This window comes from Colletotrichum phormii (assembly GCF_030913505.1).
Source record: "Colletotrichum phormii strain CBS 102054 chromosome Unknown BDP81scaffold_30, whole genome shotgun sequence".
In the NCBI taxonomy this organism is placed as follows: Eukaryota; Fungi; Ascomycota; class Sordariomycetes; order Glomerellales; family Glomerellaceae; genus Colletotrichum; species Colletotrichum phormii.
The window spans coordinates 311,581-339,401 of NW_026851472.1; the positions used below are offsets into that span (position 1 = coordinate 311,581).

Below are 27,821 nucleotides of genomic sequence, written 5' to 3' on the forward strand. Positions count from 1 at the left end.
CATATCCAGACAAAGTGGACTGTTCAGCACTGCTCAGTTAGGATCGGACTTGTATATAAGGATGGACTCGAGCTGGGCTCTAGGACAGACTTTCCATAGCTTCTTCAGCAATTAACTTCGTATCAGGATTAACATCCGCTTTCAGCTACTACCTTGACAAGACTACGATTGATCACCGAAGCCTTACCCACCCTTACGATTGACAGACATAGTTTCCTTGAAACTATTCCACGACTACGATTACTGTTACCAGTTCCGCAGCCTCAACTTCTGCAAACTACCCCTACGACTAGCTGGCCGTAACAATGGGGTCCCTAAGTTAACCTACTACCCTATTACCCCCACGGCAATCCTCCCCTTAAAGCGAAGCGTCTTTCTGAACTGCAGCCTCCTACTATACTCTAAGTAACCGATCCTCCTCTCTTCCTATAACCGAAATCCTAAACCCACCGATTCCTGGCGATCTAGAGTAAACCTATGATGCCCTCTTCGACCGAGTTAATACCTTTATAAGAGCTAATGGATTTGGTATTGTAAAGCGGAATAGGTATAAAGCTCGAGGCCGAATCATTCAATATACCTTCTAGTGTAATCGGTTTGGCGAGCCTGGGCCTATATAAGGTGCTGGTATTCAATAGCGTAAGTTTCGTAAATACGGTTATAAATGGTAAGTTATTGCCGAGGCTTAAGAGGAGGGTAAGTAGCTCTTACATTATTACCTAGACCCCCAGCATAGTTAGTATAATTATGGCCTTAGCCTTGAAGCTACTGTATACCCTTTACATCGCAGGCTTACCTAGCCACTTTAGGATGCTATTAAAACTATAAGCCGACGAGTTGGGATTCGGGCTCGCGATGTACGTGCTATTGTCTAGGAGCAGTTCCTAGAGTCCTTATTCACCTAGCGAGATATCTACAACGTTAGGGCTTGTATAAACCGAGAGAAACTAGCGGGATATTCGCTAACTACAGTATTAATTAAGCTATTTGATAAGCAAGACATCCTATACGTGGTGAAATGGGTAGACGCCGAGCTAAACCGCCTTATTGGCCTTATCTGGACCTTTCCCTACTGTCTCTAAATGTGGAAGCGATTCCCTGAGGTGATTAGCTTTGATAATACCTATAATACTAATCGCTTTAAGCTCCCTCTCTTCCAAGCTACTGGGCAGACCTGCCTTAGATCTATTTATAACGCTGCATTTGGCCTTATCGATAACGAGAGACTAGAGGGTTTCCAGTTTCTCTTAGCAGGGATCCGCTAACTCATGGACCAACACTCAGTCCGTTACCCCACTATTATTATTACAGACTACAACAAGCAGATAAAGGCTACACTGAATGAGCAGTTTCCAGACGTTCAGTAACAACTCTACATCCACCACATCAATTCTAACGTTATACTCAGGGCTAAGCAGAAGTGGGTTAAGGACCGCAGCTGTAGCAATAACAGAAGTGGGTCTGATAACGAGGGATATCAGTGTTACGAGCAGGACAAGGCAACCAACTGTGGCACAAAGCAAAAGCTTCGATAATGATGACTCCGGCATCATTGTCCCTTGTTCTGCATTATATAGCTACGCGCCCACAGTGACAAGTTGCGGCGGGCGTAACAATCAGCTACTAATACAAGCAATAGCCACGCTAAATGATAAGGATGAGGCCTATATCAACACATCTGTTGATAAGCCCCCCCTCATACGTATCGTGGGGTCCTTATGATGTGGAAGCTTATTGTTTTTGCTAAGACCGAGCACGCTTTTAAGAAAGCCTGGACCAAGCTCTATAAAGAGTTTAACAACCAACGCCTAATCCTCTAGTACCTCCACACAACATACCTACCTTTAAGAGCATAGTGGGCCCGCTATTCTATCCGAAAATACCAGAACTTTGGTGTTCGCGTCACCTCTAGCACTAAGTTAAGTAATAATAACATTAAGAGTTATCTTTTAAATGGTCTTAGTTACCTATATCGACTTGTTGATGTTATGTAGGACATGATTGGTGACTAGGAGATACGCTTTAGGCAAGCTTGTACTGAGGATAAAGTGCTTATAGGCCGGGAGTATATAGGTACTTGCTTTGAGTACCTAGGCGAACTTCGAACGATGCTTTCTTTGAAGTGTCTTGTATTAATTAGGAAGCAATACCGGCTGGTAAAGAAGGTAATGCCGTCTAGCACGAGGCCATTCCTAGCCCCCCTTGGAGACTGTGGTCCAGACTGTACTGTTTTAATTGAGCTGGGTATCCTATGCTGCCATAAGATCTATTCTTAAAAGTTAGATTTAGCTACTTTCAGTAAATGGGAGGTATACCCTCGGTGGCTTCTTCGAGAGACGTCTTCCTTAGATCCATACCGCCGGATCCTTGACCCTAAGATTGCTGTATCCCTCCGCGGCAGGCCAAAGAACATAGTGTAGCCTGTCCTATCATAACTAGCCTTACCTATAGAGGGCCAGTTAGCCAGATAAGCCCGTACTACCTATAGTAGCTAAGGCGTAAGTAGTAAGAAGCGAGGCCGCCTACCTGGGAGTAAGAATAAGTCGATGCTAGCTGGGCTTATATAAGAGATAAGTTAGCTAAGTCAAAGCTAGATATTAAGCTTATCCTAGCGACAAACAAGGAGCTAGTCTAGTGTTCTTGGTAAGGGGAGGATAACAGGGAATCATGTAAGTGGACGGCCGATGTAGCCTAGTGTTCGGAGGAAACGGAGTCAGTGGGAAATGGTCTGTAGTGACGATGAATCTTTGTAACTACGTCGCAAAAGGTAGTTAGGTAATAGGCCTTTCGAGGGGTTATATAGTCTCTATTTGAGATTTACAAACCTGGGGTATAAGTAGGCTGTAATACGTACTTTTAGAAATCTCAAATCAGAGCTTAGGTTAGAGAAGAGGGCAGGAATAGCCATGTTAGTGCAGTCACCCTCACCGCCTTTATGGGGAGGTATTGTTTTTTTGAGCCAATCAAAAGGTCGAACAGCGACGCCGGTGTAAGGTCGACGCCGGTGTATCAATTTGCGACGCCGGTATATCAATTCCCCTTCTTATAGTCAGAAGTCCTATAAAGTTCGACTATTTAATCGTCGTTATATTGTTACGGCCAGCTAGTCGTAGGGGTAGTTTGCAGAAGTTGAGGCTGCGGAACTGGTAACAGTAATCGTAGTCGGGGATAGCTTCAGGGAAGCTATGTCTGTCAATCGTAAGGGTGGGTAAGGCTTCGGTGATCAATCGTAGTCTTGTCAAGGTAGTAGCTGAAAGCGGATGTTAATCCTGATACGAAGTTAATTGCTGAAGAAGCTATGGAAAGTCTGTCCTAGAGCCCAGCTCGAGTCCATCCTTATATACAAGTCCTGATCCTGAACATGTCCCTTGTCCCTTGGGTCGTCTTGGGTCATTCTGATCCAGAATGATCGTTTAGCCCCCAAGTCGTGTTGGATCATATTGATCCCAAATGATCCTTATCTTATCATCACGTGACTTGTACCATAGTTCTTCCGTTCCGTGAGAGGGTGCCTTGTGTTCCCTTGTGCATGTATGGCGTATCGTAACCGTCGTAAGCCTGCGGGGCAGGCCCTGTTCTTGGTCGTGCATGTTGGGTCGTAACACCAAGACTATTTAACGAAGTGTAATAATCATCCAATTATTACATCCGATCATTACTATTAACGTTATTAGTTCCGCAGCCTCAACTTCTATAAACATACCTCACTATGACTAGCTGGCCATAACAGTATAGTTAAAAAATAGGAAGGCCTCGGAACCTATCTAGTAAAATAAAAAAAAAGGGTATATATTACGGGCTAGACCCGATTAATAAATCCGGGCTAATATCCGGATATTTTAATATAATTAACTACGCGGGCTTTATTATGCCTATGCTCTACCTCTGCGGAAGCTCCGCTTGTAAATCTCTTCTCGTCAGCTTAGATTCTATATATAGAAATCACCTCTACGTGGCCACACGAGGGCTGGGCTCTTAACAGTTTCCAATGCGACACAATCAATGTCCATCGCAGCTTCTTATTTTAGTAGGGGAGTAAGTTCTGTAGAGTTAGCTGCGCATGCACGAGATATTAACGAAGAAGCACACGTACTCCGTAGAAGATAGGTGCCAATCGATAATAGCAACTCCAGCATGGACCGCTGCAATACCCATGATGTTGCGAGAGCCACATCTAGATCCCCTTCAAGAATGCTGTACCCTGAGGCCCATAGCGTCAAAACGTCGCAAGCCTTCTTCAAACAATGCTGGCTGTCTTGAGGAATGTCATCACAATGTTCCACGCTCCGCAAAACACTCCTAAATGACCGGATAGTTTCTGCGCAAAGAACACCCACAATACTTCGGGTGTCCCTGACGGGATCGCCAGAGTCCCATTCTTGACCTCGCAGCAGGCCAAGCTCGCTCTCACCAGGCCCCAAGTTTGGTTCGTCTAGACTTTCATGAGGATGGAATGACATTGTACCGAGTCGTGAGGTCTGTACATGCGTTGACTACCTTACCTAGGTAAGCAAGTTACCTGACAAAGATGTGAGGTTATGTGTTGTAAAAGAGGGGTATGTGGGCCGAATCACAACATGGCAGATCACGCTGCAGCCGTGCAGGTGAGGCGAATACCTCAGGTGACTGGCTCTGTCCTGGGCGAGCAAATCGTCGAATCTTCCATTTTCTCATGCTACATCTACAGCATCGCGTGAGGCATGGCGGAACTTGTGCTTGGCGCCATCGGCGTAGTGCCAATTGTCGGCTTTATTCTTCAGTCCTATAAGGCTATATCCAAGACGTTCCATGACTTTCAACACTACTCAGCCGTCGTGAAGAGAACCCGATTCACTCTCACGTTCCAGGAGCGATTGTTCAAGAACAAATGCCAACTTCTACTGCAGTTTGCGCACCGCGACGATCAAACAGTCGAAGAGATGTTGGACGATCCCAACCACCCCGAATGGACGAGCCCAGACCTAGAACGGGTGATCACAACGTGGCTGGGTAGCAGCCGCGAGGCATATCTGTGCACCATGAAGGCTTGCTCAGAAGCGCTCGGAAGTCTCCAAAAACATGCATGGAGTTCGAGGCCTTGTATGACCAGCAAAACACGGTATGGACTGGCAATTGCTCATGCATTGACAAAGTGTCTGACTAACTCACTGTACTGATGTATGATTTGTAGGGCGAACGATTGAAGGACACCATTCGGCGCCTGCGGAAGGTACAAACTGGTTTCAAGATTGTCATCAACGAGACCGAATACTGCCGAGTAATAAGAGATCTGAAAGAGTCCACCAAGGCTCTCACCTTGCTCAGAACACAGATTCTGCATCTTGAGAAAGGGGAATTGTCGATCCGCGTAAAGACGAGAGCGCCTCCGCCAGGTGAATGGGCAGGCTTGCTGAAAACGCGCCGCGCATCACAAGCCCTCCATGAGGGGCTGTCAGAGGCCTGGAATTGTCGACAGGTAGTGCACGAGAAACATTTTGTCAAGCCCTTTACCGGGAGCGAGCACTGTTGCAACGAGATACAGCTAAGCCTTGCTGTTGCCTGTCAAAGCAACTCTCAAGAGACGGTATCCAGCACGCTTGTAGAGCTTATCGTACGATCCGAGGCTCTGAATCATCCCAAGCTACCGTCTACAATGCTGCCTGCCGGCCAAGAGATACCCAGAGCGATCAAGCTGTCAGGGGTGATTCAGGTTAAAGAAACGGCCTTCTCGACAATCGCGAATAACATCAGCCCCCCGCAAATAGACTCTAGATGTAGTTCGTCTTGTGATCTTCGCGACACGAAAGACTTCTGCTGGGAACTGACAAAGGGGGCTCGGCTGCTATCGCAGAAGGCTATCGCAGCATGTATCGGCCATCTCGATGTCACTACAGATCCAGGCTATCGGCATTCGTTCTTTCCAGGCCTCAGTGATGTGACCTGTCGCAATCAAGCGGTGGCACTCTTACAGATACTTGACCCTTCCACACGCGACTTCGTGTCTGCTGTTGACAAGCTCAAGCTTGCCCGGTCTCTTGTTCTAGCGATTCTCAGGTTCCATTCGACGCCATGGCTCAGCGACTTATGGAGACTGCAAGATCTCTCGATCTTCTCACAGAGTCAAGGGGACTTGCCAAAAGCACTCGAGACACTACATGTAGGCGTTGGACTAACGCAGAAGAACGCAGACCGGCAAGTAGCTGATTTTGCAGAAGACTTCCGGGCAGCAGCAAGCTACCGAAGTACGGGAGTCGATTATGACCAGCTCCTCTGTGGTATTGAAAACCTCAGCTTACACAGCCTCGGAGTGGCGTTGATCCAGATTAATAAGTGGCAAATGCTTGAAGTCGAGACCCTGGACGACATTGTCAAGGTCCGACGAATGTCAAGGCAAGGCTTTTCTCTCGGACCGCAGTACGGCTAGATCACAAGGAAGTGTCTTTGCTGTGACTTTGGCCATGGCTACGACTTGACCAAAGCGGAATTGCAGGAAGCAGTGTATAACAACATTGTAGGCGTGTTGGAGGAGATGATAGCTGTCTTGGAACTCAGCGAGGAGAACGACAGTTATTTCTGATTGAGCTACCTTACGAGAGCACTCATTCCTACTCAAGGCCGCACATTATGATAGCTACAAGAGTCCGGTTAGCGCACGGCATCTTGAACCCTACTGCAGTCAAACACTCGTCCTGCAACGGCTGTCGATGCGCCATCCTGCTGCTTTGATAGTCTTGCTACCATACCCTCACTCGTTACCAGTCTTGTGATTCAATCAAATGTCAGACTCCAGCCTGAAGTAACGCCAGTGTAGACGGCAGAAGAAGAGAATGGCACAGAGCCGGCCATTACGACACTCAACCCTAGGCAGCTGACCATCTTCCCCAGGGGCAGTCTCCACACCATGCAGAATACAGGTATGTTTATGGTTTGTGACGGGGCGGCACGAACAAGTTCTTGGCTTATTGTAACCCCTTCGTACAGGGTGCGGCAATGCTATGCTTATTTCAGCCCTTGACTCCGATGACACGGGCACTTTGAGTATCCTCAACGGCCTGTTCAAGTTGACCAATTACATGGCTCAGGCTGCCTTTGGAGATGCTTCGGGATCAAATGGTACCGAAGGGAGTGGGAGTCACGTCCCTGCTGTCGGCACCGGGGCTGCTCCCGGATCCGAAGAGTGCTTGGCTAAGTCCGGCTTGAGAAAACACTAAAGGAAGGAATTAGAATGAGGATGATGCCAGGAGTTCGAAGGCTAATCAGTACTAAGTAGTCGTACTATGACGTAATGACAGCGCATCCTGCTCATTTTTGTCTGAGCAGGTTTTGCCAGCACATCAGTGCACTCAATCGAATTTTCGTTTCGACAGTCTTTGGAGTGATAGTGAACATCATGCATAGATTTCACTCCTTCTAAAGAGCACCTGGCAAGCTTCTCCAGAAGACTCTAGTAGACACAGTCAGGAATTTAAAGGTTTGGATTAGGACATCTACAGTTCGCACGAAATGCTCATAGAACGAATTGCACTACTCTAGTCTCCGAGGCACCGTGCTAGAGTCCATAAGGCAAGTTCACGACCGTAGTCAGTGAGTCAGTGGAAGCTCGCAGTGTTGCATTGTGTTTCTTTCTGGCTCGTATCCCGCCGAAGAGAACAAGCGTTGGAGCTGTGGATAAGTCCTCAAAAGCTTTGTGAAGCTGAAGTCCTCATTGTAATCAATATGTGGGTATCCCACATAAAGGCTTGGCAGGCGAGCATGGAAGCGTCAAGAGCCTGGCCTGCAGTGCCACTGAATTCGCAGGTTGGCGAGACTTGGCTAAGCGATGGCCAATCTAAGGTAGTCTACTATTCGGCGGACGTTCCTGCCTATAAAACGACGTAGAGGCAAAGTCTGGAGCATAGCCCTAAAGAGGACGATCTGTGCCAGGGAAGGAGCTATCCGGATTCCATGGGGAAGGCCATCTTTAACAATATGACTAGTTTTTCTATAGGACGTGACGATGCTACTCAGATAGATTGCTCCCCCACTCTAGTGCAACTCAAGATACTGCAAGCACTGGGGTTGACCCCGAGCCGCGGAACCGAAAAGCTCCCGACCAGTAAAGAGCTTATTCTATCAACTCCAGTTTCACAAACCTAAAATAGCTGTCTACAATTCTCGGTTGCCAAAAGGCTTGTTTGCAATTGAGAGTGACCTTGCATCAGAAATTACACCCGAGAGACTTAGCAATGAAATTAAGGTTATTTTCGGAGCGTGGGTTTGAACTCCTACCTTCTCTGTGAGGACTAGAGCCCTATACACCCTGTCCATATGCGAGTCACTGACTTAGACCACTCCGACGGAAAAGCAATTCAAGAACGTTAGCAAGAAGTTGCGACTCGTGGGTCTGCTCGTGCCATCGCGGCTGTTCGGCGCGCTTGACAAGGCTTGAGGGTGGTGCCCCAGAGAACAAGGTTCGATGTTGGAACCCACGCGCAATCCGCGCATTCGTTCCCTGAGTCGAGATCCTGTAAGCGATGTTGCAATCTACATTCTTCAAAGACTAGTATAGTATGCCACGAGATTCATGTTCCCGGCCCGGGATGACGCTGTCACCGCAACCGCAACTAGTCATATCCCAAATGGATCATGGATGGGTTTAGTGAGACCCACGGACACTTGGAATCAGGAGATTGTATAGAGTTCTGCAGTCATCTTGTTAGATTTAAGAGCTTCGTAGTCCGCTCTATTATCCGTAGTATCCTCGTCAACTAGTCTAACTATCACTCATAGACGGTGCCAGAAGGCCAAACTTCTAGCAGTCGAGCATTTTTCGGCGTCCACTCTTTTTCACCATGAGTCCTTCTCTTCTCAGCACCTTTTCGGCGCTTTTACTTGCTTCTTCCCTCTTACTTCCTGTAAATGCCGCGGCGCAGTCTTACAACCTCACCCAGGAGGCCATCAACAACGGCGACGCCCTCGCTCAACTTGCGGCAAAGGCTCTCGCCAATTCCAAAGCCCCTACACCAACGTCTGGGAGGATTTGCAAACTCAACATGCACGCCGGATAAAGTTCGCGTCCGTTGAGAATGGAGGACGCTTCCCGCAGAGCAGCGAAGAGCGTTTGTAGCCGCCATCGAGTGTATGCAGAGTTCCCCGAGCTTGTATAAGCTGGGAGTGATGCCTGCTGCGAAAACGTTGTATGACGACTTTGTGGCTATCCACCTCAAGCAGACTCCTGTCATTCACAGAACGGTAAGAGTGCATCTATGAATCGTATTGTGCCGATGGCTAACGTTCCTCTTGTTCCTCTGCTCAGGCCAACTTCCAGCTCTGGCACCGCCTGTACACCGATGTGTTTGAGCAAAAGGTCCGCGAATGCGGTTATACTGGTAAGCTCTCGCAATTTCAATAGCGTCTACCAGTAAAACATCTGACTTGATTTGTCAGGCACATTCCCCTTCTGGGAGTGGGGTCACGATGCTCAAGACCCTGCCCTATCACCCGTCTTTGACGGATCAGACACTTCCATCGGCAGCAACGGCGCCTTTGTTCCCCATGACGGTCTCGAGATTCATCAGGCTTACACCAACGTAACCCTCAAACTTGAGCCCGGATCCGGCGGCGGCTGCGTCATGTCGGGCCCCTTCTCCAACATGACCGTCAACCTCCCCGTCGTTCAGAACACCGACACCCCCCTCGCTGCTGACCCGCGCTGCCTGCAGCGCGACCTAAACAAGCACGTCTCTTCTCGACACACCACGTTCCGGAACACAACGCTCCTTCTGACTGAGCACAATACGCTTGAGTCGTTTTGGGGTTTCTTGAACGGCGATGATCGCTACATCAACCCCCTTGAGCTAGGAGTTCATGCTGCTGGTCACTGGCAGCTCGGAGGCGACTCTGGCAACAACTTCTTCATCTCTCCGGCTGACCCTGCTTTCTTCTTGCACCACAGCCAGATTGACCGCGTTTATTGGATCTGGCAGATTCTCGACTGGGAGAACAGACAGGATATCTTTGGTACTGTCACGATGCAGAATGTTCCGCCGAGCCGCAACGGTACTTTGGACGACCTGGTTGATCTTCGCCCTTTGGCCGAGCCAAGAAAGCTGAGGGACCTGATGAGCACGGTTGGAATTGGCGGCTCTCCTTTCTGCTATGTCTACGAAGGGTAATTGCTCTTGTGACATCAGATGGAGAGTGGGCCAACACATGACATTTGTTCAAGGGCCTAGACTGCCCGATAATTATTCTCCTATGTACTTTGAATACTTCAACCATAATTCATCTTTCTTCAATGCCTCCATATCCTCGTCCCTCAAACATATTGCGAGTGCGATGCTGCCATCCGATGCCTTGGGAAGGAGGTACCCAAGGCTTTCCACGGGTCTAAACTGCGGTCTCCGGACCGACTCAGGCTTGCCAAATCCCAGCCCAAAGTCGTGCTCATAGAGGTCGAGTTTCGCCCACGAACTGAAGGCCAAGTCTCTGTCGAGACGAAGGGTCCCAGTGAAAGAGAAGACACTCTTATCGGCTGCCTGATCCATGAGCGTCGCCAATGCTTGCACTCCATAGCTCAAGGCGGCGGGGTTCACTGTCGATCGGAGTTGAGATGCTGCTTCCCCTAGGGGTCTCTCGGCGAGGTTCCTGATCGCCATGGAGTTGTTCGTCATGCTTTGTATGAGTGCAGGGAATGTTTGAGGGATGTCCATATATCCTCGCACATTGATGGCTCGAGCGAGTTTAGTTTCCGCGTCATGTGCTAGGCGACTCGCGCGAATGCGACTGATTGACTGCCAGATGAAGGCGGTGATAGCATCATCTGTTGTGATGTAGCCCGACTTGACTGTTTCTGAAGCCATTGACTTGAGGGCTGATAAAGAAGCTGACGAGAAGTCAAAATAGGCCCAGCTGCATGTGGCAGGTGCTGTAGCTGGAGTTGCTGATGGCTTAATGATCATCGCATCGGTCTCGGGCCCGCCCTTGTAGTCTTCGAGGAGGGGAATGATATTGTGGCGCGTCAGGTTTCCAGTTGCTACTTCCTCCTCAGTGAAAGATTCACCCTTGCACGCCTTGGATAAGAGTTTGATGAGTTGCCCTTGCCCGGTGCCATCTAGTACTTGATGATGGCCGAGGAACGCTAGAATGAGCCCGCCTTTGATGAAGGTGGCTTGGGTGATGAAGACTGGCTCTGGCTTGCCTACCAGATTAGAGTCAATCGGAAGAGTTGAGCGAGGACAGATGATGCTTTCGTCTAGCATGCTGAAGGGGAAGTTGGAAGCTTTCATGTCTTTCATCGACGATACTGAGGGGTCGTTTCTCAAATCCTTGATGATCAAGGGCGGGGTAGCTTCATGCGGTGCGATTTTGAAGATACCTGTGTTACCTTCGCTCGCGCCCTCGTTTATGATCTGCCCCGCGACCCAGGGAAAACTCTCAGTCAGCCGCTCGAGACCGCATGACAGAGTTTTGGTGATGTTTGCGTATGATTGCTCATCTTTGACGGAAAAGCAGACCGCTATCTGGGTGTAGATCTTCAGAGCTGGCTGCTGGCCAAGAATCTCGATAGGTTCGTTCATGTTGCTGGAAGTGACTTGCTAGATAGGAGGACTAGAATAGGCAATTGAAGTGTCGGACATGTGAAGGGGTCAGTCGTACTGTTGTATAAATAGTAAAAGTGACTGCTGGGTGAGGTGAGGTCGGAAGGAAGTGGCCGTAAGCCCGGGATCGCATCCTGTGTGGATGATTGGGCGAGACTTGCAGGTTAGGTAGGTAGACCAACATGAACTATTCACAGCATTGTCACACCCACTAACGCTGAAAACCCACTATGAATCATTGTGGCTCAGCGCAATGTCCGCCCCTCATTGGTCTGGGCTTTCTTACATGCACAACTGTCCCCCGTCGCCCACTGAGGTACGGTACTCAGGCTGTGGTGGTTTTGACTTGTAGCACATTCCCTCATGTCTCTATTAGAATCGTACTTATTGTATGCATCGTCGTTGGTATTATCATTATCGCCAATATCCCTCACCCCGCTGCCATCATCGTCGTGCCTCTTTCTTCGAGTTTCTATAGCTATCAGATCGGAATACTCTCTCAAGGGACGAAAGGTTGAGGGTTTTGTTATTTGCCGCCCGGTGTAACTATAGATGCTGACATATAAATCAACAAGTACTAGTTAGTTAACTTAGTTAATTCTATAGTTACTAATAATAGTCAGACTTAAGAAGCTGAGAACTCGATGCCCGGTACGTACCTGCGCACGGGGCATGCGGAGACCAACTCATCGAAGCCTTATTTCCAATCATGGTCCAATCAGGCGAATCGTTCCCGAATTGATCCCGAATCGTTTCTCAATCACCTACCTACGTGATAGACTCATGTTCCCATCATGTTTCTATCCTCAATAAGACTTTGAGAAATGAGAGCAAGGGCTGTGTGAGAGATCACGTGGCAGTCTGTTTCACCTGCGATCAAAATTGATATACCCTGCAGCGAACTTTCTTGACACTTCTTCCACTCTCACAAATCATAGTCCTCATCATCGCCATCATCCATCCCCCCTGACTGGGGGAGTCTTTGGTGTTTTCAACGCCGCATTCCGAACCACACACGCATCAATCAAACTACCCGCACCTCCGTTATATCGACGCCGTCCACTATCCAAACATAGTTCATTATAGTAGATATCCAAATGGACTCCCCGCTGTACTTTGCCAGCCGCACAGGCGCCTTTGACGAATTCGGACCCTGCCACGGCTGCGGCACTTCGAAGACGCACACAAACCTGACCACTTTCGAGTGCTCTCTGTTCGAGAGGCTCAACGCCCAAATGCAAGAAGAATACACTGCAAGGAGCCAGGTAAAAGATCTTGAAGAGTAAAAGATGCCTGTCATCCAATTTCGCTTGTCCGAAATCCAAGGCAATGTTGCCCTCTTAGAGCGGCAGATCGAAAACGAAAGCCGTGGACGCGCCGCAGCCATAAGACGCCGAGACGAGCTCAAGGCCGAGAAGGAGGAGCTTATCACAGTGCTCAGCATGGCCAGAGAAGGTGTGAAAGTAGCGAAAGCTAGCCGGGAAGAGGCAGCAGAGACGGCTGCAGAGATCAAGAACGACATTAGAGAACTCCATGGGATAAGCGATCAGACGGAGAAGGAGCAGTGGATTTACCTACGTTTGAAGAAGCATGCCGAAGAGGAGAAGGTGTTGAGGGCACAGGCTGAGGCTATGTTCGGTTCAAACTGGGAGGAACACGTTGCTGCCCAGATGTGAGGCTGTGAATAGCAAGACCTATCACCTACGAGACAGCTTCTGGCTTTAGGATCGTTCATTGAGTCGAATCCTTCCGGTTCGTTCTGTCTCATTCAAAGCCCTGATTTGCACAATTACCCAGGTACTACCACCAAGCCTGCAAGGCGAGACCATCCGTACCAGCCATCGGCTGATGCACTGGCCGACAGACCCTCATCTTGCTTATTTCCGGGGTATCTCGGAAGTTGAGCGATATCCACATGGCCTGCGCCTGAAGCCGACTTTGATTGGCGACAGTCAGCAGCGGGGATACTAGCAACTACAGCGCTAAGAAGCACTTCCGACCTGCATGCCTGCCACCTGCTCAGGCACTGGACTCAGACAAACCCGGCCAGTCGGCGGGTGAAGCACCGACTTCTCAGGCGCCGGGCGCCGCTCTGACGTCCGGCAAGTCGGCGGGTAGCCACCGACACTGCACTGTGAATGCGATAACGAACACCGCGAGACGCCCTAGGGCGGAAAGGGGACCTACAGTTTGTCAGCCTGCATTCATAACCGTGATGACTCGGAATGAACAACTACCGATAATGCGGGGCATCTTTGAAATACAGATCAACTATATAATCAGAGCATATCTTGGTGTACTCTAGGAGCTTTGTAGACTCAGTCTTCATCATCGGGTTTTCAATCAACACTCACGGCACCTTACAGCTCAATCAAGTCTGTAGTTAGTTATCAGTTTCGCAATCATGGCACAAACACAGACACACGGGACTTGCGACCCTATATTCCAAGAGGTACGCAAACAACTCCAGGACAATATCGACTCCGGGGAAGAAGTCGGCGCTGCCATCGCCGTCAATATCGATGGCAACGACGTTGTAGACCTATGGGGTGGCTATACGAACAAGGAACGCACCAAGCCATGGAACAAAGACACCATTGTCACCATCTTCTCCTCCACGAAAACAGTGCTCAGTCTCGCCATCCTCATTCTTATCGACCGCAAAGTCCTCTCAATCAACGATAAGGTCTCAAAACATTGGCCCGAATTCGCTGCCAATGGCAAAGAAGATATCGAGATCCGCCATATCCTCTCTCACACCTCAGGTGTATCCGGCTGGGATGCCGATGGGCCGCTCTTTTTCGAAGACATATCCGACCTCGACGAAGCTGCAGCGAAACTGGCTACGCAAGCACCGTGGTGGGCACCTGGCACAGCATCAGGGTATCACTCATTCACGTTTGGTCATCTGCTGGCAGCCATCGTCCGTCGCGCGACAGGCACAACGCTTAGAGACTTCATCATGGAAGAGATCGCGAAGCCACTGGGCGCAGACTTCCACTTTGGCGTTTCCGAGAAAGAGCTCCCCCGGACGACGGATGTTATTCCTGCGCACATGCCTCCGATGAGTCCCGGAATGGGTCCCCAGCCGGGCTCTATAACGTTCAAGACCATGAACCCCCGGCCCTTCCCATCGGACTTTGGCAACGGCTCTACCTGGCGTCAAGGCGACATCCTGGCCGGTAGCGGGCACGCCAACGCCCACGCGCTCACGCAGATCCTCTCAATCATCAGTCTCGGTGGCAGCGTCGACGGCAAACGTTTCCTCTCACAGGAGACCATCGACCTCATCTTTGACCAGCAATCCAACGGGATTGATCTCGTTATCGGCGCGCCTATGCGTTTTGGTGTTGGATTCGGCATTACGGGCGAAGGTGGTACAGCGGCTGCTGATTTCCTGCCCAACGGACGTGTTTGCTTTTGGGGAGGCCTCGGCGGATCGTTCGTCGTCATGGATCTGGATAGGAAACTCACCATCGCATACGTCATGAATAAGATGTCCATGTCGGGATTAGGAAACAACGCTGCGAAGTCTTACATCAGGGCCATTTACAAGGCATTAGAGGAGCATTGAGGCGGGACTGTACAGGTTTCTTCCTTGTACAGCATGACCGCCTAGTCTCCAAGGCAGATCATGTACGTTGCTTAGCTAAAGATACCTCACCACCTGCTAGATAGCGTTAATACACCTGTATGAACTGTGTGAAAGGGCGTTAACAAATTATTGAATAATCCGACCTTATTTCCCTTGTATTCGCCTATGGATAACTTCGAAATAGAGCGTGCAGAATTCGAGAAAGACTGGAGACGGATGTGTTGACGCCTCTAGCAGCTGATCGGATAACACCACTTAAGGTAGAACTCTCAGTCACCCTTACTACCTAATTCACCTACGGAATTTATGATCCTGACATCGATGTGGCAAGGACTCAACTCAGGAGTACACCGAGATTGGTGCCTGCGTGAAATCAAACTTCTCAAGTTCCGCACACGGCAGGCAGAAGTTTAGAAACAAGCATTTTTTAGCTCTACCAAGCAATTGTGATTGGTTGGACAAAAGGCCTGGCATGAGCTCGCATTGTTGAATGTCATATACCAGGTGGGCCCAGACCATAGCCGCGAGCCGAACTCTCACTCCAACCGCATATGCTATGCAACTTTTCTCCACGGATATGCACCAACAACACAATGGCAACGTCTGTGGCCCCGCATAATTTTGCCCATTTTCTCGATACGACTGGCTCGGGTTGGTTTCCAGATAAACAGGCAGCAAGTATTCCGCTGCCGCATTTCCAAACAACAGTCAACCCCTCACCTGCGATGTACCTCTTACCTTAGGAAGCAATTTAGTCCAAAAGCGAACGACACTTGGCCAAGAAAAGACTAGACGGATTGTCTTATTTCATAGGCTTCAAAGAGTTTGTAAGTGCTTCAAGATTTTATAAGGGGACTGCGCAAATTTCTATCGTCTCAAGAAATCCTGAGCACAGATTGTGTGCCTGGCATCGATCTTGCATTGATTCTCGCTGTCTTCAATCTAAAACTCTCTGCTTGATATCAAAGTCCCAAAGCTATCTAAAACTCGGCAAATACGAGACAATGTCTCTATCCACTGTTGTACTCATCACCGGAGTCAATAAAGGTGAGCACTCTTCCTTGTCTTGACCGAACCTCAACCCGGTTGAGCAGGTTTTGACGTCTCGATTCTAATGGCGCACCAGGTATTGGCAAGGGACTTCTGGAGAAGTACCTCGCTCGACCCAACCACACTGTCATCGGTAGCGTACGAGACACCAAGGCCCCAGCATCGCAAGATCTAGACAAACTTCCCAAGGCAGAAGGCTCCAGGCTCGTCCTCGTCGGCATCGATAGCACCTCATCAACCGACACTCTTCAAGCCTTCAAGGACGTCGAAGCAGCTGGAATTGAGCATGTAGACCTCATCATCGCCAACGCCGGCATGGGTCCGATGCCACCCAAGAAGCTGGACACCGCCGAGATCGAGACCGTGGAATATGCCCTGCAGGTTAACACCCTGGGCCCCATCCGTCTCTTCCAGGCTTTTAAGCCGCTTCTCGACAAGTCCAGTTCACCGAAGTGGGTGTCGGTGTCGAGCGGTGCTGGGTCTATCACCAACTGTGAGAAATACATGGCGTTCTACGCCGGTGCTTACGGTGTGTCCAAGGCTGCCCAGGACTGGTTTACCATGTAAGTGATTATGAGAAGTGGGATGGTGGATGAGATCCTGAGATAAGTTCACTTACCACTCGTTCAAACCAGAGCTATCCACGCTGGGAACCCTTCGCTGGTCGCATTTGCCATCCACCCTGGGTAAGTGACTTCTAGGGCTATCTCAGGGGCTTCCATTAATATGAGGCGTAGCCACGTACAAACAGATATGGGTAACATTGGTGCACGGATTGTGGGACTCAAAGAGGCACCTCACACTATCGAGGAGAGCACTTCGAAGACGATAGACTTGGTGAGTCAATCATCTAGGTTTCTCCAGATAGCTCGGACTTTGGTGGGCTAACTCATTGTCAATAGATCGATAAAGCAACCCGCGAAGGTACTTCGGGCAAGTTCATCAACGTCATCAACGGCCAGGAGATTCCCTGGTGAAATGACGGCTCGAACCATTAATCATGTAGATGAGAGACGGGCCTTGCAGAGTAGCCAGCTTGCAACTAAAGAATGGAGTGATTGATGATCTACTTCGCTGGCTCGGCCTTGGTATCCTCGTGAGCAACAGCGTACAGGGGCTTGAGATTTCCCATCTTGTCACATGCGGAAAACTTGCAGCACTTCTTCTTGAAGCGATATGTGATGTGCCTGCAGATAAGTTTGACGACTGGTGGCGCAGGAGGCCAGCTAGCCCACTGGTCGTCTTCGAAAGCAACATCGTGATTCGACAAGCAGAATGGCAGGCCCTTGATCAAGCCGAGAGTTTTCTATGAGTAAGAGTTGAAAACGTCAGCCAATCGCGATGAATAGGTGGTTGAGGAAACGTAACTCACCATGCTTTTCTCTCCCTCTTCTTCAAATATCTTCTCCAACGATGCCATCTTGTCCACGCCAAACATCCTGAGCTCCAGGATACTTGGGATCTCATCCCGAAGATGTTTCGTCAACACGTCGCCGAAGCCATCGATCAAGGTCACAAGCTTTGCACCATCCATCCTGTCATTTCCGGACACACATATGTCGACGTATGCCTTGAACTTCGCCAGCGTATCGTGGAACTCTTTGTGTTGAGCGACGTTGCCATCCATCAACCCCTTTTGGCCCGACAGCTCATCGATTGCCGGGAAGAACTGCTCTTCCTCGCCGGAGTGGTGGACGTGCAACAGACTGTACCAAGCCAGAATGCACTGAATAAAATATTCCGATTCAGATGCCTTGACGTGTGGTGCTTGAAGGTATATTGAATTGAGGCCCCGGATTATCATGTTGTGGACAAGAGCCATCTCGGAGGCAATGCGAGTGAACATGTCGGGCTGCTTGGATTAGCGGCGCGTCAGAATCTCGCTGCTCTGTCTTGGCAGAAAAACCTCGGTGGCACCTTTCTCAACCATCGAATTTTGATAGATTGGTGTTGGTATCAGAGAGTAAGGATGGTCAGCGTAGACGGGCGTCATGGTTGTCAGTTAATGGTTGCAGGTTAGGCAAGCCTTCAAGGTGGATGAGGAATTTGGATAATTCTCGAGACTGCGATGTATCTATACAGCGCATCTAGCATTTATCAATAATTCGTGGACGTAATTAATGTGTGCACGAGTTCCATGCCTTTCCCGAAGCTGGTTCGACGCCATTTCTAAATTTGACGCAGCGGTGGCTTGCGATCATGGAAACTACAGCTCGGAGCAGGACGTAAGAACACTTGAGACAAAGTCCAGGCACACAAACCTCTCCCTTTAGAGAGTCTGAACGCAAGTCAGCTTCGTTGCCCTTTCTCCCATTGGACGCGAACACATTCGCGAACTCAACGTGGCGCGCTAGTCACATTAGAGGGTGCCTGACTACTGAGCCAACCATGTCCGTGGGCATTTGGCGTGGACGCCATAGATAAGCTGGACTGAGACTGAGCCCCGGTGGATATGATGGTCTTGGAGCTGTCGGCGACGAATTGAAGGTGTCTACTTGGGGAGTGAAATTTCTAAAATTCCTGGCTCTCAAGTAGGTGATAAGATAATATACAGTATAATACATAGCCAACCTCCTCTCTTATAATTAACATCATCCTCAATACCATTGTCTTTCTATAGTATATGGAAAGTATTCCCTCGAGAATACGTTCAACGAAATAGAGGGTAGGGTTCATGATAGGAGTAATAACAATATGAGAGAGAGAGAGAGAGAGAGAGAGAGAGAGAGAGAGAGAGAGAGAGAGAGAGAGAGAAAGAGAGAGAGACAGAGAGAAAGAAGGAGTTTAAGGTAGTGATAGAGGTAGACATGATAGTAGAGATAAACGCTTGGAATTTATGAAGCGGCAGATCATTCTTTCATCTACCTATACCTGTCTAGCGAAGGGACTGCGAACCCACTGGGCATCGCATTACTCCCCTTTCATCTAAGTGGCCTTATCTAATTCTTAACGATGGGATTGAAATCACGATAGTTAGACGGAAGTCTCAACTATAAGATGGAAGCACGAAATCAATATGCGCCTTGTATTATTACTGCTTGATGCAGTAAAGTATTGCGGGCGAGGGAAGGTCCATGCCAGATTGCTCCGGGCGTGATCCACTTTCCCGATGTGTGTGGGGCCGGTCGGCCGGCTACGCGGCTCGGAGCCGGAGGACCGCAAGAGCATGCGGCAATGATATATCAGCGTCTACCGCGTCAACCACTTCAACACAACAAGTGATATCCTTTCGATCTATTCATTACGATAGCAGCTCAAGTCTCGTTATGACTCATAATCAGGGCAAGTCCCTGGTTTCTCAGCTTCAGGCTGATGTTCTCATGTGGGTGAGAATCGAATAGCATATACGAAGTGAATATCTACAGCGAAGTACAGACATAAGCATGGCCTTAAATTCAGTTTAGACTTCCTAAGAGCACCTTCCTTGGGCCACATAACGCGCAAGGCTGAGGCTGAGCCTCATCTCCAACAGCCTCACGCAACATACCCTTTGAGCAAGGAGTTGTAATATACATAAGCCGTACCAGAAGGAGGCTCAAAGCTGTAGATATAATCACCCCACCACGGCCCACTAGCCCAGTATGCCCCCCCCGTCCACACGTCTGAGTTGGCCTTGAGGTAGTCGAGCATACCCTTGACGGCGGTCTGGCACTGGGTGTTGGCTCCGCCAGCGAATTCGCCCAAGAAACCAATCTTGCCGTTCTGGCGCAGCCAGTTCGTGGCAGAAGTGACCCTCTCGACACCGATAGTCGTAGAAACACACGCTGTTGAAGTGCCGGAGCTATCTGAGTCGAGGTACTGGTGCATTTCATAGACGATCTTGTTCAGGGGGTCGGTGAGGGCCTTCATGTTATCGTTCACCGTAACCCATGACCAAGCGCCGGACCACTGGTTTCCTTCGACGAAAATATACTGCGTTGCTCCTGCTTCGCGAATACCATTGATGGCTGCTTGGTTCAGGTTGAGAACGAGGGTTTGGTCCATAGTGTTATACTCGTTGTTGGTATCAAAGATGACGTGATCATTGCTCTTGAACTGGGTGGCAAAGTTCTTCCACCACGTTTGGAAAGCACCAGTATCAGTGATAATGTTGTCGTAGAACCGTCCATAGTTGTGGGGGTCCAAGACAGCCCAGCCTCCGCTTGAGGTAATGTGGTTGATGACGGTTGTGAGATTTGCTAGGTAGGCGGTGTTGAAACCTGCCGTCAGGGAGTTAGGAGTCATGCGCTCCATCTTGAATTGGACGCGGAAGGTGTTGTATCCCTGACCGCGGAGAGTCTAAAAGGTTGTAAGTCTCGCGTGCCATCACCCCGGCGTATGTTTTGGTACTCACGGTAATGGTAGATGTATCGGGGAAGATAAAGTCCGTACCCCAAGTACCAGGCAGCGTCTTCTCTCCGAATTCACCTCCGGCCTCGTTAACACCGAACCACTTCCAGCCTAGAGAGCTGGCAGGAGGAGAAGTTGCTGTCGCGGTTGACTTGGTGGTAGAAGTCGTCTTCGTGACGAGTGTAGTTGACGACGCAGCTGTTCCGGGAATACACTGGCTGTACCATTGGTTCGTAGCAGAGCATACATAGCCGCTGACACATGTCGTCGCACCAGTCCATCCTGAGCCACCACATTGAGCCCAGGCACCAGCTTGGGCTGATACGGCGCCGACGAGGGCTCCGAGAGAAACAATGTACTTCATGGCGAGTGAGAGTTGCGTGTACTCCTTGCGTCTCTTGAATATCTGGATGACTGGGTGAAGAAGCAGCTGTCAAATATGTCTCGGCGCATATCCTTGGCTGTCTTCTTATATGCCTGGCTTCCAGATGTATCCTACCAAGCTTCCGTTGACCCATGGTCATATTTCCGTCGGGTCATGGAACCCTCTACTCCGTGGCACCTTCCCTCTTTCACCATCAAAGTCGTGAGCCCCCGTGGGGTCGCATGTCCCGCCCGACTCGCTACCGTTCTCGCAGGGGGTATCTTAATGTGCTCTGTTGCGAAGTAGCCTTATATCATCGGCTCCCCGCCCCGTGAAGAGCGTGATATAGACCGGGGTCCCTAGCCTGTTTCTCCTTGGGGGCCGGCATTCCTAGAGCCGCAGGTGCCATGGACTCATGATGAGGACGACAACAACGTCGGACCGGCTCACTGGAAACACACAATCCGGAGAAGGGGCAGGTGACCTCGAAGAAATGCGACTACGTAGGACCAATAAAAATAAGATTCATTTCCAAGAGTGGAAGAACGGGACCTGCGATGTCGGAAAAGTTGTGGTCTTTGGTGGGCGGTCGAGCCGGAGTCGCTGCCTCCGAGTTTGCATCGGGCCATCGGAGCGCACTTTACAACACATGACTACGACTCGAGCATTTTTCGGTACAGCAGAATATGATGAATCCTTATTCACAATCCCACCAGTGATGAATCCGACTGGAATGAAGTTGTGAGTGAGCACAAGGGGTAAGAAGGCCCGGTTCCCGCCGTTGGATGTTCCCATCGCGGCTCGACGCCACGTCTCAGTGTTTCCGTAAAATTGGCCATCCACAAAAACTCGGTTTCGCAAGAGCAATTTTGAGAATGTCCACGATGCTTTTGGAATCATGAACATATGGCTATGCGGTCGTGAGTTTTGTGTTGACTTGGGTAACCTGCTGCAAGCCTTCGGAGAAGTCGCGGCTTGGCATCTTGGCATCAACGCCGGCAGCCACTTCACCAATGTCGATAGCCAATGCCAGATGCAGGTTACGGAACATGACTGCCGAGACAGTCGTAGATCTGTGCGACGGAAGGACCTTCTTGTCCGAACATCATCTCCAATCTCAGTTGACCTCGAATGTCGAAGAGGCGAGAGGGACATGACATCTTGCGAAAGGATAATTCGGGCAAAGTTTCAACACAAAGACGAAGGGCCTTATTAGATTGGTCTATGTATAGCAAGAAAGCATTCACATAGTGGTCCCTCGGGAAGAGGGGTAGCGGAAGCGGATGGGAAGTTTGTAACCGCTACTGGATGAACAGCACGTCTTAATATGGTCAGCACCAATCCCGTCTTCATCCCAAAGACTTGGTCATTGATTGGACGAATGGTATAGTCTTGAGCGAAGATGGTAGAAAGGCTGATGATCTTCACCAAGAGGTTCACACTGCTCTTTGACAGGTCATTCTTGATCTCAGGTATTTGGCTACAAAAGACACAATGGTATTGTGTTCCATCCACTCTAGGACAACAGTGCATTGGTTGAGATCATTATTAAAACCAACGAGACTTGCGACATTAACTTACACAGACCGAGTCCTCGAGCACATACCCAACAAGGAATGCTCACAGGTCGGTTTTGCCCAATCCAGCCTTGTACGCCGATAGGGCTCGCTCACGACATCCCTTGTGTTCAACCATGGGCTCGGGATAGCCTGCCTTCTTCGCCTGGGCGCCCGCACCGCGGTCATACGGAGCATGGATCGCCTTGCCCTTGATGCCCTTCAGCTCAGGCACCCACTTGCGGATGTAGTCTCCATCCGCATCGAACTTCTCGCTCTGGAGGAGTGGGTTGAAGATGCGGAAGTAGGGCTGGGGATCGACGCCGACGCTGGCAGAGAACCCCCAGCCGCCATTGTTCGAAGCAAAGTCGCCATCAATGAGGTTTTCCATAAACACCCGCTCCCCCATGCGCCAGTCGATGAGAAGATCCTTTGCCAGGAAGCAGGCGACGATCATGCGACATCGGTTATGCATCCAGCCCATGTTAGCCATCTGGCGCATCGCCGCGTCGACAATGGGGAATCCGGTCCTGCCCTCCTTCCAGGCCTTGAAGTCGTCCATATCGTAGGACCATTCGATGTTTGCGTACTCTGGCTTGAAAGGCTTGTTCATGCTAGGTAAGACTCGTTAGTGATCAAGGCTCAAATTGTTGACGGAAGAGGAAAGTTGTCCGACATACCAGACATATGGCCAATTTACCAAGACATGCTTGTAGAAGTCTCGCCATGCCACCTCGCTGATCCATACCCGGATCCCCTCGTTGCCCGCATCCAGCTTCTTGGTCTTGTTGCGGTCCCGAGCGTACCGCACGCATGTTCTCGAACTGATGGTCCCACTGGCAAGATGCACTGACAGGTTGGAGGTCCCTGCGTCGTGAGGGATGTTTCGTTTGTTGTGGTATTGGCCAACCTTTTCCTCGCAGAACTTCTCCAGACGGCTTCGTGCCTCATGCTCGCCTGCGGGAAAGAAGGCGCGGAAGCGTTTCTTTTGGTCGTCGTCCAGCTTCCGGTCCACTATCTCCTCTGGAATCTCCGTTTCAAACAGCTCGCTGTACTTCTCCCTTGCGCTGAGTGGGTTCTTCGCGGGCGGATCGTATAGCTCCAGCAGGTCCAAGTTCTCGTGGACGTGTCGGACCCAGGCCCGGAACCAGGGTGAATAAACGGCGTACTGTTTGCCTGCCCCGCTGGTCAAATTTCCGGGAGGGACGACGCACGTATCGTGCAGTACCTCGTACGAGAGGCCCTTGTCGGCAAACATGCGGACCATCTTCCCCTCCCGGCGAAGCTCGTCCACCTCGTACTCCATATTGGCAAACAAGTGGCTGGCCTCCCATTGATCCATGAGCTCAGCGATCCGTTCGGGAATCCTTTTGCGCTTTTCAACGGTCTCGACATAGAGCGGGATGTCAAGCTTGGCGAGTTCCTCCCTCAGAACATGCAGGGTCCTGAGCATAAAGTCGACGCGGATGGGGGCTGTTAGATGAGCCTCATAGTCCTGGGGGCTGACAATGAACATGGCGATCAGTGGGACCCCCGCCTCCTTGGCCTTCTCGCTCGCTAGGGACAGCGATTTGTTGTCTGTTGTCCGGAGATCCATCTTGAACCAATGTACCACGGCGTTCTTTGTCTTGACTGCCTTTCGCATTTTGGAAGTCTGCTCCAGAGCGGATGTCAGCTCCTCGATTGGTCGAGGAAGCTCGTTCTCGTTGTAGGCGCGTGCTCGGTCGTTGCTCATCTCGTGTGGGTAGAACTTGCGGAGGACGATTCCATGCTTCTCGGCATCCTCGTGGAAAGGGTGCGGCTTGCGCAAGGGATCCCCTCCGTTTTGCTCGGTCTTGGTCCTCTTTCTTCCAGAGTCACTGGACTCTGCGGCGGGTGCCGCCTTGCGCTTCTGCTTGGGTGGCATTGTGGTGAAGTAGCGAGGAGGAGAGGACGCTGTTAGGAGGTTGATCGGGCTCGGCTGGCGATGGCTGTAGACTGAACGGCAGATGTAGAGCTGAGAAAAGCGCGAGGCGACACGCGAGGCGACACGCGAGGTGAAGCGCGAGGCGGAGACGAAGGGGACAGTGGGATTAGTGGTAGCACGAGTATAAGAAGTAGCTAAGGATGGAAACGCGAGGCTGGGGCGCAAGACGCGACATGGAAGCATATGGTGAGGGAAACTGTGGTGTTTCGAGCCAAAAGACTGAGTATGGATTGGTTGCCTATCTGATTATTTCATAATACTAACTTTCATCTTGCCCTCCCATCAAGCTCTTCAGCTCTTGGGATGGGGAAGGAATCGATGGGATCCAGCTGGAGACAGGTCCTTCGATCGGCCGATGTCTTGTGCGTCATCATGTTCCTGAAATCGGGAGATCTGGACGTGCATCAGCTCTAGCGTGCCGTCCCAGGGCCCTGGTTTAGCGGGGGCCCCGCCCGATTGAGTCCGTAGCGGGGCGGAGAAACCATGGAAGGCAGCCTGATTGGCTAATCCGGATCCGTCCGTGCGGCGCAAGGTGAGGACCAACCAACGCTCGGTGAGGCTATTCACCAAAGGTGAGTCTCGGTGTACCTTAAGGTGGGTGGATAGTGCCGGAGATCAGCCGGACCCTCGCAGTAGGTAGCTCCACGTCACATGGCGATAAGAGCTGCCCCGTAAGGCAGTCGCCGATAAGCCTCTTTCTTGTTGTCGCAAGGCAACTGGCGATGAGCGACGACTAGATCGCCACAACTTACAACCTTCACGACAAAGACAGCATTTTACCTGACATCAGAACCGTTGTCGCCGATCCCCCAATTCCCTCAACGATAGCAAACATGGACCCGGGCCGTAGAGCCATGCTCTCTGGGCGCAGATCACCCAGCCGCAGAGATCGCGAAAGAGACAGAGACATAGCCTCTCCACGACGCGACCCGAATATCCGCATCACCAAACCCTCGAACCCTCCCCCTTCTTCGAGGCCACGTCAAAACAACAACTCGAGCTATATGACGCAGGATGAGCAGTCTAGACAGTTTGTTGCCGACGAGGACAAGTTCGTTCTGAAACAAGCCAAGAAGAAGGCTGATATTCGAGTTCGGGAAGGCCGAGCCAAGCCTATTGATCTGCTGGCCTTCAATCTGCGCTTCATCGACGACGACCGGGACGTCTTCGACGACGATGATGCTGATCTGCACCTCAATGTGGCTTCTCCAGATGAGGTCCTGCAGGGGCTCGACGAATCACAGCTACGAGACCTGGATTCTGACATCACGTCCTACCACACCCTCGAGCAGAACGACCGCAACCGCGAGTACTGGAAATCGTTGCAAACTATCTGTGCCGACAGGCGGCAGAAGCTGAAACCACAAGGCCCAGACGCTCGGGTCGTCAGCACAGTATCCGAAGACGTCGACAAGATCCTGCGCCCCAAGACGTACGAGCAGCTCGAGGCACTCGAATCACAGATCAAGGCAAAGCTCCGCTCCAACGACGATATCGATGTCGACTACTGGGAGCAGCTCCTGCGCAGTCTGTTGGTGTGGAAGGCTAAGGCCAGGCTGAGAAAGGTGTCCGAAGCAATCAACGACAGCAAAGCCGCATTGCTCAAGCTGCAGGATCCTGAAAAGGCAAAGGCACTAGGACACCACCAGGCCAACCATGCCAATTCTATTTCGGGCCCTGCAGCAGTCAGGAACCTGTCATCTGAACCAAGCAGGACGGAAACAAAGACGGTACCTGTTTCAAGTGCGCCCCCAGGAACAGCTCGATTTGCACAGATGGGCAACGAAGACTTCTCCCAAGCCACCAAAGCACTATACGACCGTGAGGTCGCGCGTGGCATTGGCGAAGACGAGGAGATATTCACGGCAGAAGAGACCGTTGCAAGTGGTTCGAAACCTCAATGGGCTGATAAGCATCGGCCGCGAAAGCCGAAATACTTCAACCGCGTTCAGATGGGCTACGAATGGAACAAGTACAACCAGACACATTACGATCACGACAACCCACCGCCCAAGGTTGTCCAGGGCTACAAGTTCAATATCTTCTATCCCGAACTCATCGACAAGACCAAGGCGCCCACTTTCAAAATCATTCGAGAACACGGCAGAAAAAGGGGAGAGTCTTTTGCCGCAGCAGGGGAGGAAGACACGTGCCTCATCCGTTTCATCGCAGGTCCCCCATACGAAGACATTGCGTTTAGAATCGTGGACCGCGAGTGGGATTACAGTGCAAAGAAGGATCGCGGCTTCAAAAGTTCCTTCGATAAGGTATGTTTTGTGGCGTTTTCTACACCGTCTTCACGTGGCCCTTTCTTTGCGTCTTGGTCTTGTTTCTCTCTCCCTTCTCATAGTGCTCGTGGCGGAGTCGACGCGGTGCATATGCACGGAGAGCACAAGAATCACTCAAGGGGGGGAGGACTGCAAAGAGGAACGCCCGCACAACTGTGCCCCTTACCCTTCTCTCTTTTCCTCGTTTCCCCAATCTGCCGTCATGTCGAAGGAACCGACCCTCCATGAGACGGGTCTCCAATGCCGAGACAGGCGGTCCACGAGGGGGACGAGGGGAGACAGCCTTCGCTTTCCGCCATTTCCCCCCCTTGCCCAACCGCCTACACGCGCGCCTCTGGACAAATTCTCCTGTTTTTCTGTCACATTACTGTCACCAACCACCCTTGTCATGGCGTTGAGCTAATCTTATACTCCCTGCAGGGTATCCTGCAACTGCACTTTCAATTCAAAAAGGTAAGGAACAAGTCCCACTCCCACGTTTGATTCTCTCTGATTGCAACCATACTGACATGATGCCCCCCTTCCACAGATCTACTACCGGAAGTAATTGCCCCCAGAATCGGGCTGGGGTTGGAAAGGAGGCTCGCTCGTATTGTCACGATGCATCTACGATGTCACGATGTGACAGAATCAACCAGGTGGGCGGATACGTCGTGACAACGTTTGGTGTTGGGAGGTTGTTTTGTTTTTGGCCTGGCCAGAAGTCAGGATAGATCTGTATCTGCTCTCCATCTCCAGATCCCGTCCGCCTCGTCTTCTTCTTCCGCTCGCTCGCTCGCCGCTCTCACTTTCGCTGGTACCACGTACATTCCTCTCCTCTTTTTCCGTCCTCTACCGTTCGGATCCTACACCCGCCGACGACCGCAACAGACCGCCGCTGGCCGCGGGCCGACCTCCTGGGAAGACAAGAGAATGACGCACAATCACACAGGCGACCATAGCTCTCGTCTGCAACTAATCAATCACCTCCTTTCCATCTTCTCGTGCAACCGTTGGTAGTTGGTACCAGGGCACCAAGGCATCAAGGCACCGGACGGGGCGCCAGGGCAACCCTTTTCGGACTCTGGCTGTACCTTTTCTTGGAGTAGCTGCCTGGCCCCCACGGCGCTCAATGC

General features: G+C 50.7%; 12 protein-coding genes across 12 annotated transcripts; 7 read left to right on the forward strand and 5 right to left on the reverse strand.

Annotated features, from left to right (window-relative positions):
• Positions 1 to 4,109: 4,109 nt before the first annotated feature.
• BDP81DRAFT_276905 (uncharacterized protein) lies at positions 4,110 to 4,400 on the reverse strand (the record flags this gene model as incomplete). Its single annotated transcript, XM_060582973.1, has 1 exon — positions 4,110 to 4,400. A coding segment is annotated over one exon (291 nt), but the record flags the coding sequence as incomplete, so codon positions are not given.
• Positions 4,401 to 4,700: 300 nt separating this feature from the next.
• Positions 4,701 to 6,573, forward strand: BDP81DRAFT_485010 (uncharacterized protein; the record flags this gene model as incomplete). Its single annotated transcript, XM_060595133.1, has 3 exons — positions 4,701 to 4,970; positions 5,171 to 6,352; positions 6,404 to 6,573. The coding sequence occupies 3 exons, from the start codon at positions 4,701 to 4,703 to the stop codon at positions 6,554 to 6,556; spliced, it is 1,605 nt and encodes a 534-aa protein (XP_060439264.1). The 3' UTR covers positions 6,557 to 6,573.
• Positions 6,574 to 6,880: 307 nt separating this feature from the next.
• On the forward strand, positions 6,881 to 7,190 carry BDP81DRAFT_399582 (uncharacterized protein; the record flags this gene model as incomplete). Its single annotated transcript, XM_060588592.1, has 2 exons — positions 6,881 to 6,893; positions 6,961 to 7,190. The coding sequence occupies 2 exons, from the start codon at positions 6,881 to 6,883 to the stop codon at positions 7,188 to 7,190; spliced, it is 243 nt and encodes an 80-aa protein (XP_060439265.1).
• A 1,620-nt stretch (positions 7,191 to 8,810) lies between these two features.
• BDP81DRAFT_465478 (uncharacterized protein) lies at positions 8,811 to 10,133 on the forward strand (the record flags this gene model as incomplete). Its single annotated transcript, XM_060594283.1, has 4 exons — positions 8,811 to 8,986; positions 9,051 to 9,210; positions 9,275 to 9,347; positions 9,406 to 10,133. 4 exons carry the CDS (start codon positions 8,811 to 8,813, stop codon positions 10,131 to 10,133), a joined length of 1,137 nt encoding a protein of 378 aa, XP_060439266.1.
• On the reverse strand, positions 10,071 to 11,586 carry BDP81DRAFT_439920 (trichothecene 3-O-acetyltransferase). Its single transcript, XM_060591453.1, has one exon. It carries the CDS (start codon positions 11,535 to 11,537, stop codon positions 10,206 to 10,208), a length of 1,332 nt encoding a protein of 443 aa, XP_060439267.1. The 5' UTR covers positions 11,538 to 11,586; the 3' UTR covers positions 10,071 to 10,205.
• Positions 11,587 to 12,351: 765 nt separating this feature from the next.
• BDP81DRAFT_475809 (uncharacterized protein) lies at positions 12,352 to 13,433 on the forward strand. Its single transcript, XM_060594752.1, has one exon. The coding sequence runs from the start codon at positions 12,848 to 12,850 to the stop codon at positions 13,232 to 13,234; it is 387 nt and encodes a 128-aa protein (XP_060439268.1). The 5' UTR covers positions 12,352 to 12,847; the 3' UTR covers positions 13,235 to 13,433.
• A 183-nt stretch (positions 13,434 to 13,616) lies between these two features.
• Positions 13,617 to 15,261, forward strand: BDP81DRAFT_439922 (beta-lactamase). Its single transcript, XM_060591454.1, has one exon. The coding sequence runs from the start codon at positions 13,963 to 13,965 to the stop codon at positions 15,130 to 15,132; it is 1,170 nt and encodes a 389-aa protein (XP_060439269.1). The 5' UTR covers positions 13,617 to 13,962; the 3' UTR covers positions 15,133 to 15,261.
• A 572-nt stretch (positions 15,262 to 15,833) lies between these two features.
• Positions 15,834 to 17,536, forward strand: BDP81DRAFT_384896 (uncharacterized protein). Its single transcript, XM_060586962.1, has 5 exons — positions 15,834 to 16,200; positions 16,280 to 16,766; positions 16,839 to 16,889; positions 16,941 to 17,040; positions 17,106 to 17,536. Exons 1-5 carry the CDS (start codon positions 16,158 to 16,160, stop codon positions 17,178 to 17,180), a joined length of 756 nt encoding a protein of 251 aa, XP_060439270.1. The 5' UTR covers positions 15,834 to 16,157; the 3' UTR covers positions 17,181 to 17,536.
• Positions 17,270 to 18,196, reverse strand: BDP81DRAFT_465482 (hemerythrin HHE cation binding domain-containing protein; the record flags this gene model as incomplete). The annotated part of the gene is made up of 3 exons (XM_060594284.1): positions 17,270 to 17,509; positions 17,576 to 18,055; positions 18,110 to 18,196. The coding sequence occupies 3 exons, from the start codon at positions 18,194 to 18,196 to the stop codon at positions 17,270 to 17,272; spliced, it is 807 nt and encodes a 268-aa protein (XP_060439271.1).
• Positions 18,197 to 19,677: 1,481 nt separating this feature from the next.
• Positions 19,678 to 20,896, reverse strand: BDP81DRAFT_332638 (cellulase; the record flags this gene model as incomplete). Its single annotated transcript, XM_060585607.1, has 2 exons — positions 19,678 to 20,481; positions 20,537 to 20,896. The coding sequence occupies 2 exons, from the start codon at positions 20,894 to 20,896 to the stop codon at positions 19,678 to 19,680; spliced, it is 1,164 nt and encodes a 387-aa protein (XP_060439272.1).
• Positions 20,897 to 22,516: 1,620 nt separating this feature from the next.
• BDP81DRAFT_399590 (DNA photolyase) lies at positions 22,517 to 24,358 on the reverse strand (the record flags this gene model as incomplete). Its single annotated transcript, XM_060588593.1, has 2 exons — positions 22,517 to 23,066; positions 23,133 to 24,358. 2 exons carry the CDS (start codon positions 24,356 to 24,358, stop codon positions 22,517 to 22,519), a joined length of 1,776 nt encoding a protein of 591 aa, XP_060439273.1.
• Positions 24,359 to 25,157: 799 nt separating this feature from the next.
• On the forward strand, positions 25,158 to 27,628 carry BDP81DRAFT_137205 (mid region of cactin-domain-containing protein). The gene is made up of 3 exons (XM_060581798.1): positions 25,158 to 26,685; positions 27,127 to 27,159; positions 27,236 to 27,628. Exons 1-3 carry the CDS (start codon positions 25,252 to 25,254, stop codon positions 27,251 to 27,253), a joined length of 1,485 nt encoding a protein of 494 aa, XP_060439274.1. The 5' UTR covers positions 25,158 to 25,251; the 3' UTR covers positions 27,254 to 27,628.
• The last annotated feature ends 193 nt before the right edge of the window (positions 27,629 to 27,821 follow it).

What these genes read in the sequence shown, in the direction of transcription:
- BDP81DRAFT_439920 (XM_060591453.1), bottom strand. Translation starts at nt 11,537, where the DNA reads ATGAACGAACCTATCGAGATTCTTGGCCAGCAGCCAGCTCTGAAGATC.
- BDP81DRAFT_384896 (XM_060586962.1), top strand. Translation starts at nt 16,158, where the DNA reads ATGTCTCTATCCACTGTTGTACTCATCACCGGAGTCAATAAAG. An exon ending in CATCACCGGAGTCAATAAAG is followed by an intron (nt 16,201 to 16,279) that starts GTGAGCACTCTT and finishes ATGGCGCACCAG; the next exon opens with GTATTGGCAAGGGACTTCTG. An exon ending in GCCCAGGACTGGTTTACCAT is followed by an intron (nt 16,767 to 16,838) that starts GTAAGTGATTAT and finishes CGTTCAAACCAG; the next exon opens with AGCTATCCACGCTGGGAACC.
- BDP81DRAFT_137205 (XM_060581798.1), top strand. Translation starts at nt 25,252, where the DNA reads ATGGACCCGGGCCGTAGAGCCATGCTCTCTGGGCGCAGATCACCCAGC. An exon ending in TCAAAAGTTCCTTCGATAAG is followed by an intron (nt 26,686 to 27,126) that starts GTATGTTTTGTG and finishes TACTCCCTGCAG; the next exon opens with GGTATCCTGCAACTGCACTT.
- BDP81DRAFT_475809 (XM_060594752.1), top strand. Translation starts at nt 12,848, where the DNA reads ATGCCTGTCATCCAATTTCGCTTGTCCGAAATCCAAGGCAATGTTGCC.
- BDP81DRAFT_439922 (XM_060591454.1), top strand. Translation starts at nt 13,963, where the DNA reads ATGGCACAAACACAGACACACGGGACTTGCGACCCTATATTCCAAGAG.